Source organism: Athene noctua, chromosome 16 (assembly GCF_965140245.1).
Source record: "Athene noctua chromosome 16, bAthNoc1.hap1.1, whole genome shotgun sequence".
Classification (NCBI taxonomy): domain Eukaryota; kingdom Metazoa; phylum Chordata; class Aves; order Strigiformes; family Strigidae; genus Athene; species Athene noctua.
Window position 1 is genome coordinate 6031704 of NC_134052.1, and position 13356 is coordinate 6045059.

General features: G+C 52.7%; 2 protein-coding genes across 3 annotated transcripts; one reads left to right on the top strand and one right to left on the bottom strand.

The window, feature by feature from the left end:
- Positions 1 to 1294: 1294 nt before the first annotated feature.
- Positions 1295 to 6868, top strand: LOC141967106 (neuritin-like). The gene is made up of 3 exons (XM_074920491.1): positions 1295 to 1357; positions 1818 to 1965; positions 6129 to 6868. The coding sequence occupies exons 1-3, from the start codon at positions 1315 to 1317 to the stop codon at positions 6367 to 6369; spliced, it is 432 nt and encodes a 143-aa protein (XP_074776592.1). The 5' UTR covers positions 1295 to 1314; the 3' UTR covers positions 6370 to 6868.
- Positions 6869 to 10983: 4115 nt separating this feature from the next.
- Positions 10984 to 13306, bottom strand: SYS1 (SYS1 golgi trafficking protein). Of its 2 annotated transcripts, none has more exons than XM_074920140.1 (3): positions 13129 to 13306; positions 12451 to 12518; positions 10984 to 11862 (listed from the first exon to the last, which is right to left on the bottom strand). In XM_074920140.1, exons 1-3 carry the CDS (start codon positions 13288 to 13290, stop codon positions 11622 to 11624), a joined length of 471 nt encoding a protein of 156 aa, XP_074776241.1. In that variant the 5' UTR covers positions 13291 to 13306; the 3' UTR covers positions 10984 to 11621. The 2 variants fall into 2 exon arrangements, 1 of the variants encoding a protein (XP_074776241.1); XR_012634629.1 differs by having other exon boundaries at positions 11784 to 11862; positions 12451 to 12676; positions 13129 to 13256.
- Between the last annotated feature and the right edge of the window lie 50 nt (positions 13307 to 13356).

Below are 13356 nucleotides of genomic sequence, written 5' to 3' on the forward strand. Positions count from 1 at the left end.
GTGTCCCAGGGCTGTGGCAAATATCGTGACTATCAGCAGTCTACCTGAAACTATCTTGCCGCTTTTTTTTCTTGCAGGGCACTTGAACACGCTGGCAGGGCTGTAGGGAAGTTGTATATAAGATGTATGTATAGCTATGTAGTTTATTTTGTTAGCCATTGTTTTGTAAATAGAATTATTTATGGTTTTCAGCCCCAAGCTCTCTTTGCATTTGTTTTTGGTCTAGGCTGCGTTGACAGGATTGTGGTTTCCACTTGCTTTGGGTTTCTGGGGCTGGAGGTGTCTGGGGGTGCTGGCACGGCTGCCCTGGGGACAGGGGGTACCTGTGCACAGAGCAAGTCCCACTGACGCCACTCACAGCACTGGGCACCAGCGGGGTTCATGGGCTGCTGGAGAGTGGTGTCCCTGAGAGCAAAGCTGTCACCAGCAAAGAGTTAGTTCTGATGTGTCATGGCTAGTAGTGATGCCATCAAAGGAGCCAGGAGACCCTCTGCTTCCCTTCCTGCTGGAGGAAAAGAAAAAGGACTTGTGGGGCAAAAGCCAGGATCTGGCTGTAGAGATGTAAAATCCCAACTCATCCCCTGGGTGCCATAAGAGCCTTGGGGAAGGCTGGTGCCGGGATGAGGGGAGGTTTTCCAGCTGTCAGTGCCCATGTTTGCAGCTTTGAAGTTGCGCCCGCTCGGGGCTTTGCTTCACGTCCTGCATTGCTTTCCCCTGGGCCGTTGCCGGAGACTAAACCCGAGGCAAAGGGATCCTCGTCCTGCCCGGATTGCTGCTGCCGGCCCCGGCCCCACGCGGGGGGTGAACCGCGGAGTGGGCAGCGCAGCCAGCAGGGGGGAGGGTGCTGGTGACAGGGTGCCGTGGGTGCGGGGGGTGCAAGGCTCCCTTGGATGTGGGGTGCAGCGGTGGGGAGCGCTGGGTGCTGGCAGGGAGTCCCGGGGGTGCCGTGCTGCGAGCTCCAGGGGCTGAGGGGCCAAGGGGCCGCGGGGCGCGGTGGATGTGGGGTGCGGGCACGGGGCTGCCCCCGGGCGCTCGTCAGCCGCGGCCCAGCCCCCCTTCATTAGCCGCGGCCAAAGCCGCTCATTAGCGGCGGCCGGGGCCGGGCGCCCTCCCCGCGGAGGCGGGCGGGGAGCGCTGCCGGCCATCGGGGGACGGGCGGCGGGACGGGCGCTGGGGCTGGGGCTGGGGCTGGGGCTGGGGCTGGGGCTGGGGCTGGGGCTGGGGCTGAGGCTGGAGCTGGAGCTGGGGCTGGGGCTGGGGCTGGGGCTGGGGCTGGAGCTGGAGCTCGGGCGGAGGCGCGGAGCCGGCGGCGGGATGGGGCAGCGGCGGGGCGCGGCCGTGATGCTCCTCGCCATGGGTAAGGCTGCTCGGGAGGGAGTCGGGTTTTTTTGGGGTGGCCGGGCTGGGGAGGGGTCGCTTCCCAGGTGGCGTCTGGGGTGTCCAGGCGGGAAGTGATGCGAGGTCCCCTCCCTCCTCCCCGAGTCGGTGCCATGTGTCTCTTCCCGGTGCCTCTTGGCTGCCGCTGCTGAGCTAGCCGTGCTCGCTGCAACCCCCCCCCCGGCCTGTCCCTGCCCTCTGCTCCGGGCCGGGGGTGCTGCTGCTGGGTGGGGGGCGCCGACTGCCCCCGCATCGGCTCCCTGCCCTGGCAGAGTGGCTCTTTCAGGCTCTCTGCAAACGCAGGCAGGGCTCAGCACGGGTGAGAGATGGTGTGTGGTTTGTGTGCGTCCTGCGTGGAAGGGGGAGCTCGCCGTGCCTGGGTGGTGGGCTTCGTCCCCAAAGGTCGTGGTGCTCACACCGACCCCCTCGGTGGCTGGCAGGGCACCTGGCCGGGCTGCTGGCATCAGGCACTGCCTGCACTGACGTTTACCAAGGCTTCTCGGACTGTGTCCTCAAGCTGGGGGAAAACATGGCCACGTACGAGGAGGCAGATGGCATTGAGCTGCAGGGGTTGCCCCGAGTCTGTGGGTGAGTATGGCCCCACACCAAGACCCCCTGCATGTCGCACCCCGTGGGGATTGTCCCCAGAGGAGGGAGGGTTAGGGGGTTATCAGTGGTGCATGGCCAGAGGGGCTTTTTGGCGTTGCCCCTGTGCTGGGTGCTGCTCTGAACTCTTCTCCTGCACTCCTGGATCCCACCAGTGTGTGCACACACACACGTGCTCCCTACTTCGCTCCAATTTCAGACAGACCCACTGAGCTCCCTCCATCCATCCATCCATCCATCCATCCATCCATCCATCCATCTGCAGCTCGGCTCCAGCTGGAGTTTGTATCCCCAGCCCTTGACAGTAGCTCTCATCCCCAGGACTTGTCCCATGACCCCCTGCACACCTGCAGCCGGGAGGAGCAGGGCTGGTGGGACCCGACCCCCTCTGCCCCCTGGGAAAGGCTCCCCTGGACACCCAGGTTTCAGGCAGCGACTCACACGTGGCTGGGCTGCTCCAGGCTCCAGTGCTGCAGAGAGCAGCCTGCACCCAGCCTTGAGTCAGGATTGGCTGCCCAAACCAAGCCTTCTGCCACCAAGACCCACCTTCTCCCTCTGAGACCCTTCATCCTTCTGGCTTGAATTTACCCCACCCCTGATTTTGGTGAGTTTGTAGCAAGTGTTGCAGGAGGGCAGTGTTGGGTGGACATTGCCTTTAGCAGAAGAGAAATCATGTGAAAAGAGTTGGGTGACGAGGGGTGGTGTTGGGCAGGTTTGGGGAAAGGTCTGCTTAAAAAGCAGACAAGCAGAGGCAGTGAGGTGGGGAGGGCAAATGAAAGTTGGAAACAAAATATTTGAGAGAGAGATGGAGATCACTCTGTGTCCCCAGCAGTGAGTTGTGGCAAGTGGAAAGGAGTTCTAAGGAAATGTAGACAGCGATTAAGGGAAAACCCACGTGCCTTGGGGTGGTGGAAACCTGCCAGGGCGAGGCGGAGGGCTGAGTGCCCTGCGGGTCAGGCTTTCCAAGCTGCTGAGAACCACCGTGGGCTGGGAGTGGAAGGCATCGCCCTTAGCGATGGGGTGCATGCTCTGGGACCAGCTCCGAGGTGCTGGCTGGCAATGGTTGGGGCCACGGCGTGGCAGGGGACAGGTGGGATGGGGCAGTCAGTGGAGGCAGGTCAGGCTCTCAGCAAGCTGGGATGAGGAGCTGGTGTTGCCACCGAGGCAAGTGGAGGGGTCCCCAGCCCTCCTGCCTGCCCCAGCTGAAATATCTAACTCTGGTGGTTGTTAGAAGTGGAAAACACTTCAACAAAACTCTTGCTTGAGGAGAATGGAAAAGTAACTACCCCCTACATTTTAAAAATTCATTGATTTCTTCTTTGCATTCCCCTGCCAGCAAACATGCTGATGGGAGGTTGTTATGACCTGTTCTTTATTCCCCCTTCTCCACGGGACAGCCTAGCTCAGGACAAACATCCTCTCTTGGACATGGCTGAAGGCTGGGTTGAAATGGGAACTGCTCTGGTTTGGGCTGCAATATATACTTTTTTTTTCTAAAATGTGGCTTCTTGGTATTAGAAAACCACCAAGCATGCAATCCAGCACACGCTGTGGTTGACTGCTGGAGGAGTGATCTCTTTGCTGAAGCTCCCATGAAATGTGTGAGTTGAGGCTTTTTGACAGGCTCTGGAGCACTAACCTTCACTGGACAGGTCCTGGGATCTTCCCTGCCTGCAGGGCTGGGGTTCTGCACCTTCTGGCCCATGCCAGCTTCTGCTGCTGGTCCCGGAGCACAGCTAGCTGGGCTTGCCATGGCTGGAGGAAGAGGTCGATGATGCTCCAGCTTCCTGCCAGGAAATATTTCTGCATTAATGGCCTTTAACCCTCAACTTTCTCCACTGCTGTCTACTTTCCTGGTGCTGTAGTCCCCTCTCCGGGAGTGTGGGTGAGGGACAGACGCAGAGCTGGGAGCTGGCATGGGGCTGGTGGTGTCTTCACTCAGCATGCATGGTGCTGCCCCAGAGCCGGCATGGGCACGTCGCTTAATGGCAACCTGCCTGGCTGAGCAGATGGAGGCTGTGAAGGGTGAAACATTGGGAATTGCCATCCTGGCTGAAAGCAGAACCAGGCAGGAGCTCTCATCCCCCTCTGCCTTCCCCCAGCCATCCTTTGCCCGAAGACATGGGCCAGGTTTAACTCTCACCTGGCAGAGCTGCCTTCTGGTGCTGCTGCAGCTCAGGAGCGAGCATAGGAGGTTATCTGGGTTGGCACCAGCTTTTCTCATTATCTGGGGACATTTATTCTGCCACAGTGACTTGGTTTAATGAACTCCCTCACAGCTGGCGTTATGACGTAAGCCCCAGTAGGAAAACTAAGTAAAGTGCTGGGGTCTGCATGACTGCACAAGGTGTCATCTCCAGCACAGGGCACTTGGACAAAACCAAGCTGCCCCTTTCCCACGTGCAGGGTCCCTGCTCAGCCAGCCAGGCTGCATCTCTATCCCGAGGGGTGGCACATGTCCCTGGTGGGATGGGGGAGGTGGCAGAGTGACTGATCCTGTCCTCTTGGCAGTCTCGGGTTTGTAGGTAAATTCTGGCCTGAAGGTGGTGCCCAGCCCCAGCTAATGCAGGACAGCAAAGCTGGCGGGGAGGGGAGGGCAGGAGGGTGCCTCGGGGTGCTGTGGGCTGGCAGAGGCTGGGGAGCCAGCTGGGACCCAGCGGGATGCTGCCCACAGCTGGCCCTGCCTTGCCCCAGCATCAGTGCCAGGACATGCATTGCTCCAAAGAAGCTGCAATATGAAACACTTTTGTGAAGCTCTTTTCAGGTAAAAGAAGCTCTCTTTGAAAGAAGTCATGGCAAGTGTGACATAGAGACTTATCTGTCCCTTGGGGAAGGTTTTGTTTTGGAGAGGAGCCACTTCCAGAGGAGAGGATGGCCCATGGTACTTGCTGAGGCTTTCAGGCTCCTGCTGTTTTATTTTGTGGGTTTGTACCCACAAAACAGAGACCTCACCTATGAATTCACGTGTGTCAGGACTAGTGTGTGTGCAGCAACCCGCCAGGCTGTGAGTGCCCTCCCCATCACAGCACCTACAGCAGCCTTTGGGGAGGTTGATATGGAGTCTAATGCCCTACTATCCTCAGGTGCTCAGCAGTGAAAAAAAGAATCAGACAGGGATGTCCATTCTCGTCCTCCCTATGCTGGGTGGGGAAAGTGGCCCAGCCTGGTACCTCTGTCCTGGTCCCTGGAGAGCTGGAGCCCACCCCTCCCTGCTCAGCTTGACACCTGTGGGCACCCAGCTTCTTCAGAGCCGCCACACTCCTTCACCAGGGGCAAGGAGGGAGCTCAGGGAGGGGAAAAAGCCTTGGAAGGCTGGATACTGCTCTGGATAAATGCAGCGTGGGGCCATCCTGCGTGGTGCTGGCTCCAGCATGACACACTGGTGGGGTGGTGTCCACCACAGCCTTCCCGGAAGAGTCTTCTCGGGCACTGTGGGTTTCAGCCGTGTTTCTGCCAGAGTTTTTCCCTGCCTGGTTCTAGCTCTGGATCTGAAAAAAAAAATCCATGTTGCCATCCCCAGGGGGGGCAGCCAAGGGGTCTTCAACAAGCAGCTCCTCGTATGTTCCCACAGGACTGTGAGTTACTTTTGCCTGTCTTGTTGTTTTTCCCTCGTGCTCCCCAAGAGCCTTTTTCCACTGAATGGCTTCTACCCACACACGGCAATACCCAGCAGATATGTGGAGAAGTGTCTAATGAGAACACAGAATAACTCCTCCTGCCCCTGCCCATACCTTAATTATAAAGCTGTGATGGTCTGCAGGAGCCGTTGTCCTTCACCTTGCTTTGTGCTTGCATTTTGCCCTCAGCTTGGAGAAAGCTATGAATGAAATGTGCTGGGCCTTTGTTTGCAGTCTAGTTTAGACACTCAGGGTGCTCAGTGCTGAAGGGAAACTGTTTTTGATGGAAGATAATGGATTTTATTGACTTCCAGAGAAGGGGGGGGGTGGGGGGGAAGCATGAAATAATTTCAGTGTGTTTTGATGTTTGTTTGGAGTTTTAGCCAAGATGCTCTGATAGACAATGGAGGGGATGACAAAATGCTGAGGTTGTTGCTGCTCAGAGGGCAGGCTCAGGGCAGCAGGGCTCTGCCCGGCTCCTTGGTGCTGTGCGAAGGGTCTGACATGTGGTATCTTCTCTGGCTGCAGGTACTGGGATGAATTCCACACGTGTGCCCTGACAGTGCTCTGGGAGTGCCAGAAGGAAGCAGCAGCCATCTGGGAGATGCTGAGAAGGGAGTCTCGAAAAATCAAATTTCAAGGCAGCTTGTTCGACCTCTGTAGCCCCAGCACGGCCCAAAGCTTTGCCTGGATCCACATTCCCAATGTTTCCATCCTTGGCATCCCTCTCATTGTCACTTGGCTGAACTTAGAAACTGCAGCTCTGTAAGTATCACAACAAAGGTGGTGGCTGCATGTGTTGTGACATCTGATAATGTTTCCAAACCTTTGAGGAATACACTGTGGGGTGCTCAGCGAACACTTGGCTCCATCCTCTGCCCATGAGACATGGAAGAGCTCAGCAGAACTTTCTGGGTTTTGTTATTTCTCTGTAATTTGGAATAACGCCTGTCCTCTTCTACCTCAAGGCATGGGCATAGATCTGGTTGACTGCAGAATTTGGGAACTTGAAGATACAGGGCAGAGAATTTGGGGAAAAATGATAAATTGATCATGAATGCTGGATTCCTTTGCACTCTTCTATGGCTACTGGAAGGACATCTCCTTTGCTGACTCTTTCCACCAGATCAGCTCTCCACAGATTTTTGATTTGGGCACTGAAAACAAGGGGCAGGGGATGGTATATGTCCTGTCAAAGGCAGAAAGGAGACCTTACTTCCCTGTACTGGCCTTTTTTCTTTAATGACATGGTGAAACCCCTGCTGAAGAATAACCACAGGTGCATGACCTCTTGCACACATCTGGATCCTGAGTAACTCCCATGTTATGTGTAAATCCCTTTTCTAAAGAAATAGAGGGCAAAAATATTTAGGGGAAGAGGGACTGTTGAGCTAGCATGACAAAAAGGATTTATAGCAACTCTTATGCTTTAAAGCTTTCTCCAAAGGTACCTGTAAGCAGCTCTGTGGGTGGCAGTGTGTAATTCCAGAGTATTAAAGTTTGTTGTAGAACCTACAGCATGACAGAAGTTATTTGTCCCACCTCCTGTTTGATAGCACAGTCTCTGCTTGTCCCCTTTGTGGCTCAGAGCATTGTTGCTTCTGCAGCTTCAGTACAAGCATGAAAGTGTTAGCAATAGAGAGGTGCTTGCGAGTGATTTCTGGGTATGTTAAAAAAACTCACCAGTATTTCTGGGCAGTACGATGCAATTCGTGTTTTAAGGGTGCTAATGAAGCTCTGTGCCCTGCCTGTCCGGCCAGGGCCGTAGGAGCAGTGGTGACCCAGCGTGGGTCTGTGACCTGTTCCTGGGAGGGTCATGAGGCAGCTCCTTGCTGAGGGGAAGCACAGTCAGCCCTGACGGGACTTTCTTCCGCTTCCAATGCGTTCCCTGTGCAGCACAGCCACTCTGGAATGGGGAAGGAGCTGGTCTTCATCATGCTCTAAACCAGAGCTCAACAGCTGGATGTGGTGGTAAACTCCATGTTCTAATAATGGGACTCACCTGTCCTTCATCAGATCTGAAATTTCTGTGTTCAACTAATGAGGTATTTCAAACCGACTTTCCTAGATCTGTCACAGATCACTTTGGCTGTTTCCACAGCTTGTTGGCCCCTTATCAGGGCGCTTGCTTTGTCTTCAGTAGGGACAGGCAGCTGCTAACAGCAAAGGACAGCCGGCTGCAGAGCTGGGGAAGCTCACGGCTCCTCACGGTGCTGAGAAACGCTGAACAAGGACCTTGCAGTGATGGTCTGAGCACTGCCTGCTGTGGGAGGAGGCACAGCAGTAGGTACCACCAGTAAATGGATCAGGAGGTTCTGAAACAGTGTCCCCAAATCTGAAAATGTGCTTTACAGTGTGAGGAGGGGATCTGGGCCTCTGTTAGCCCCAGAGATCCCACTAGATGCATTACAGGCATGTGGGCAAGCTTCTCCTACAGCAAAGGATCTTTTTACCAACAGTGGTGTTGGGCTTTTTAATGACAGGTCACGCTGCTCTCCTTTGGTATTCACACATTCTTCCTCTTACCTTCCCTATCACCTAACACTCTGCTCCTTGCAGCAGCAGGAGGGAACAAATAAATTGAGGCAGATTCCAAGAAATAAGTCAAGGAGGAGCAGCTGGTGTTCAGGCAGCACTTCAGTGTGAGGCACCTAGGCTTTCTACAGGCAACAGAGTTGCTACTCAGGCACAAAGCCTTAAGAGTAGTAGTGGAGAAAGGGCAAACCAGAGCACTGAAGAACCTGGAGCGAAGCATTCAGCTGCTTTGGTTTTTCTTCTGATTCTGCTCTAACAGCAGCATATGCTCTTTGATCGTGTTCCCCCTCCCTGCTATCTCTTCTCCTGTCTGTGGTTTGTAGCTGGGGAAAGATGAAGCAGGTGGGTATTGTGTATCACCAAGGCTGAAGTCTTTTAGATCCAAATCCTATACCTGCTCTTTGTTTACAATGAGCGTTCAGTGCCTTTAGGAAAACAAATAAGCACAATCACCCTAAGTCTCACAACTCTTAGCTTCTTTTTAGATTTAGCATCTCCCCCTATGTTAAAATTTCCTACTTTTAAACAGCTCTGGGGAAGGGAAATGCAAAAGTAACAGCAGAAATCTCCAATAATTCTTTTTGCAAAACCATTGATGCAAACGGCTAGCTGACACTACCACTGTCTCTAAGAAGAGCAGGTGTTGAGGCATATCTTCCCTGGAAGCAAATCCCTCAACTCTACTGCACAGAAAACCCAAAGATTCATTAAGAAACGAAGACCATCTGCCATCATTCCAGTATGAAGCAGCAGATTTTTTTTTAAAGCCAAAGGTGCTCCTAAATATGACAGAAAGCATGTGAGTGAAAATTAGGTCTCACAGTATGGGAGTGATGCGTTTCAGAGGTTCCCTCCTCAATCAATCATTTTTAGCAGAACTTCCCCTATGACTAGGACAATTACAGTAGATTTCCTTTAAAAAAGAAAAAAAGTAATATACAGATTCATTCCTCAAAGGCAAAGTCAGCGGACTTTCAGAAAGAATTTCTAATCCTACAGCATGCTTCATATTGATGCAGTGCATCTTGTTGGATGTCCCACACATTTGCCAAGGATTTTCCTCATGGCCCTGCTCTGAGTGTCTCTAGATACAAAGCTGTACTTGGACGTCACCCTGCTCAGCAAGGGAGGCTGCTGAAGCAGCTGCGGCATGTCACATGTATTCAGAAAATAAGGAGATAAGTGTTCCTTGATCTAAAGTGTTCATCTCTCTTCTTACAGGGGAACAAAGATAGCACCTCTTTAATACAATCTCACAGCAACACTGGGATCAGCTGCCCATTCGCCTTTAAGAAATGGGATGAATCTGGCTTTCCCTCTGCTCTCTCACATTCACTGTAATTAGTCTTCTAGCTCACATTTGCCTTAAGACCACCCCTGAAGAACACAGGCGTTTGCACTGTGCTTCAGTGTGGCTGTTAAGCCTTGAATTAAACCTGCAAACTTTCCCTGTACAGGATTGGGATGTTCTTTCTCAGTAATAGCAACAAAAAGCAGAAGAGGACAAAATGACCCTGAAAGTCTTAAAATACGACTGACACCAAGCCGGTGTTTGTCAGCCCTGAGGCAGTGTGCCTTCTGCTGTGCCCCTGATCCTGGTCGCAGCACGCTGGCTGCTCTTTTCTGAGGGAGATACTGGCACCTGCTGGAAGACCAGTTTATATCTAGGCTGAAGGTGACTGGAAGAAAGGCAAGTATACTTATTATATGAGAAACAAGGAGATTTAGAGAAGGGATGAACTGTCTTGCTGACTGCAGAGCAGAGTTGCAGGGGAAGCCCTCGGAAGTGACCTCTGGGTGGCCCTCCAGCAAGCATCGGCTCCTGCCCAGAAAAAAACTTGTGTAAACTCTTCCCTCGGAAAGACTACTGCTGTTTGAAACTGCTTAATGGTTTTTTTTTTGTCAGGAAGAGGTCCTGGCAAAATCTCAGAATATAAAAAGCTCTGGCTAAACAAATGTAACCAGCAATCCTCCTCCTCTGTGGCAGACCTGCCAAGTATTTAAAACATCAGGATGTCATCCTGCCTCAATTTATAGTATCTGAATATGAGTGGGAATTGAAATACAGCCCCCCCAGTAACAAGTCAAAAGAGCAGCTTCAAAGACTTTATCAACTTCTGCATCTCAAATCATCCCGCTGCTTTTCAACAAGCTGAATTAGCAAATAATTTACGCAAATCAACTCTTACAAATACTAACATACAAAGGAAAGTTACTGCAAGATGCTGCACAGGACAAAAATCTGCCTGTAGAACTGGCTTTGCCCTCATTTGGGCTCACACAAACTGGGCATCCCTCAGCAGAAACCAGGCAGGATGCAGGTCTGCTTGCCTGGGCTGTGGGATTTGAAGAGCCATCTGGCTTTGGCCTCTTAGCAGTAAGGTGTTGCCCCTGCCTGCCCACGGGTGATGTTTATTTGAAGAGCCTCTGAACAAAGGCACATCCTGTTATTTTGAGAAATAAGCAGGAGTCTCTCGCTTCATTAAACATCCCCTCTACCAGACCAGATCTGTTGCTAGACTTCTGAAACCTGACAGGAAGACCCAGACAAGTGGGAAGAGCAGCATGGCTCCAGGACACCTTTGCAGGCTTCCCCAGGCCAGCTCTAGCCTCGAGCTGAACCTGTGGAGACCCTGGGTTGCTGACGCTCCTCCTGAAGCGAGGTTTATGCTGGCTGACTTCCCAAAGACAGCACTCACTGATGCCTTCATTTCAGAGCAGAGGTATGAAGTATTTATTGTAGGAAATTTTATGGGCATCTTACAGCCACGTGTACTCTGGCTGTACCCTTCTGTTGCCATGATACAGACACTCATGGTATTTCTTGAAGCACTGAGCTCCCCAGGAGAACCGTAACACACTCACAGCAACATAACATTTTTATTATTACAAAAGATTTCTTCAGCAAACTGCTGACATCTCTATGTATTAAACATGGAAACAGCAAACAAACCCATCTAACGTTACAGGTTATTTAGGGTCTCAGCTGGTGATTCAGATAAGTACAACTATTTTCCTTCTGTCCATTCACCTCCTTGACTTCCTTTTCCAACCAAAGCCCCAAAAAGTTACAGATCATAAGCAGCAGCTCCCAGCCCCACTGCTCACTGTGCCAGCTCCTGCAAGAAGAGCTGACCACTGCATTACCCATACAGGGCACTCTCACATTTATTAAATTCCAGATGCTCCTCACATATCAAGTTTTCCTACCTGGCTTTTAACAGTCTCATGAGTGTTTAAGAGCATGCTCACCGTACAGTCATATTAAATGCTTTGTGTTAACAAAATAAACATCTGCTCCTCCCCTGTTGCTGGCTGATGCCAGAGGAGATGCTCACACTCATGCAGTCACCAAGGTCTAAAAAAAAAAAAAAAAAAAAAAGTCTAAACAGACCTGCTGTGCTTCTTCAGTGATGATTCTCAGGCATTAGATGCACTTGTGCTGGAAACAACGACATAATGCAGCATGTTGTTACCAGAGCGAGTCTATACGTTGGATTTGGGGGCAGAGTTGAGGGGGATTTCTCTGAGTTCTATCCTCATGCAGAGGTACTCCCCGATTGCAGCCATCAGCGCGGTGCACACGATGTGCACCAGCCACCACGTCAGGGTCGAGGGAAAGTGTGAGTTATAAATCCAGCAGCCCAGAAGGTGGAAGAAGTGAACTGTGACTGTGAAATCCAGGCACTGCTTTCCTCGGCGGATGAAGTACAGCAAGCCCAGAGCACTGCAAAATAGAGAGATCAATAAACAAACCACACCATGCCTACGGCAAGGGAGATGCAGTGAGTTAGCAGCAGTTGTCAGTGCTGACTGTTTAGCTATTTTAAAACTTTTGAAATGTTTTAAGGATAGGTTGTTTCTGACCCCTCTCCTGGCCGCTGCAGCAAGACTTACACGCTTACAACTGTTTAATTATACGATAGCAGGGAAATGAGCTTTTAGTGTGGAGAGCCAGGCAGGAATTTTTAAACTATGTCCCCCAGTAATCTTTGCCCGGTGGCAGGGCAAAAATGCATTCCTCTTTATAGATCAGTGTTTGCTGAGATCCATTAGTTCTAACTTTCAGTAAAATCTCTCACAGAAGCAAATCTCATTCCCAGCTGGGAAACTGATGCAGTGAAGTGAAATGACTTATCCAGGCTCTAGGAAGTCAGGAGTCAGCAGTTCCCAACTGCTCTCAGCAGACATGCTCAATCAGGCACAAGGCTTTTGGGAGATCTTTTAAGAGAGGGAGTATGTCACGCTGAATTCTCTTAAAGTTTAATATTAAGAAAGAACAAGACACAGGTGCTCCAGCTAGTTGCCAACTTACCAGGTGAGTGCATTGAGGATGAAAGCCATCATGGAGAGCCTCCCCGGCGGGGTTGAGAAGCCTAAAATCTACATGGGACTATTAGTAGGAAACCGTGGCACAAATCACAGCCCACAGCACGTAATCTCGTTATCATCGGCACAGCCCTGCGCTGATAATGATCTATGAGAGGAGCCTGAGCAGTTACGGCAGTCGTTCTAAGAGGTCTGTCTCTGTCTGGGGGTACCTATAGAAAAGGGACAGGTTTGTTCCTATACTGAAGAGTAGCACCTAAACGAGGCATGGAGTGTGTGTGTGTGTCTCCATACTGGGGTTACCTATATGGGGGGAGTTGTTTTATACTGGCGGTACCTATACAGAGTGTCCATCTCTATACAGGTGTACCACCTATACAGCGAGGCGCCGTCACTATACCGGGGGAACACTTAGTCAAAGGGAGGGGCCTGCCTCCACACCGGGGGGACCTACGGCGGGGCTGTCGTTATACTGGGAGGCAACTACATGGGGTGGGGGAAGCCCGCCTCTATACCGGGGTGCTACCTACGGCGGGGGAATGCCGACACGGGGAGCGGGGTCTGCCTCCCCCAGAGGAGACCCCGAGAGAGGGCCCCCCCCGCCCGCCCCAGGGGCCTGTGCCCGGAGCGGCTCCCCGGGGCCCGGGCGGGCCCGCGCCCTCACCTCGTCGCTGAAGACCTGGTGGAGGGAGGGCCCGGTCCTGCCCAGGGTGCCGAGGAGGGCGAGCCAGAGCCCGAGCGAGCTGTAGTAGCCCGCCTGCAACAAGACCATCTGCGCCACGATCAGCGCCGGGTCCCACACGTAGCTGCGGAACTGCGCCGCCATTACCCGCCCGCCACAGCGCGCCGGAAGCGGCGTCCGCCACCGCGCGGCAGCGCCCCCTGGCGCGGC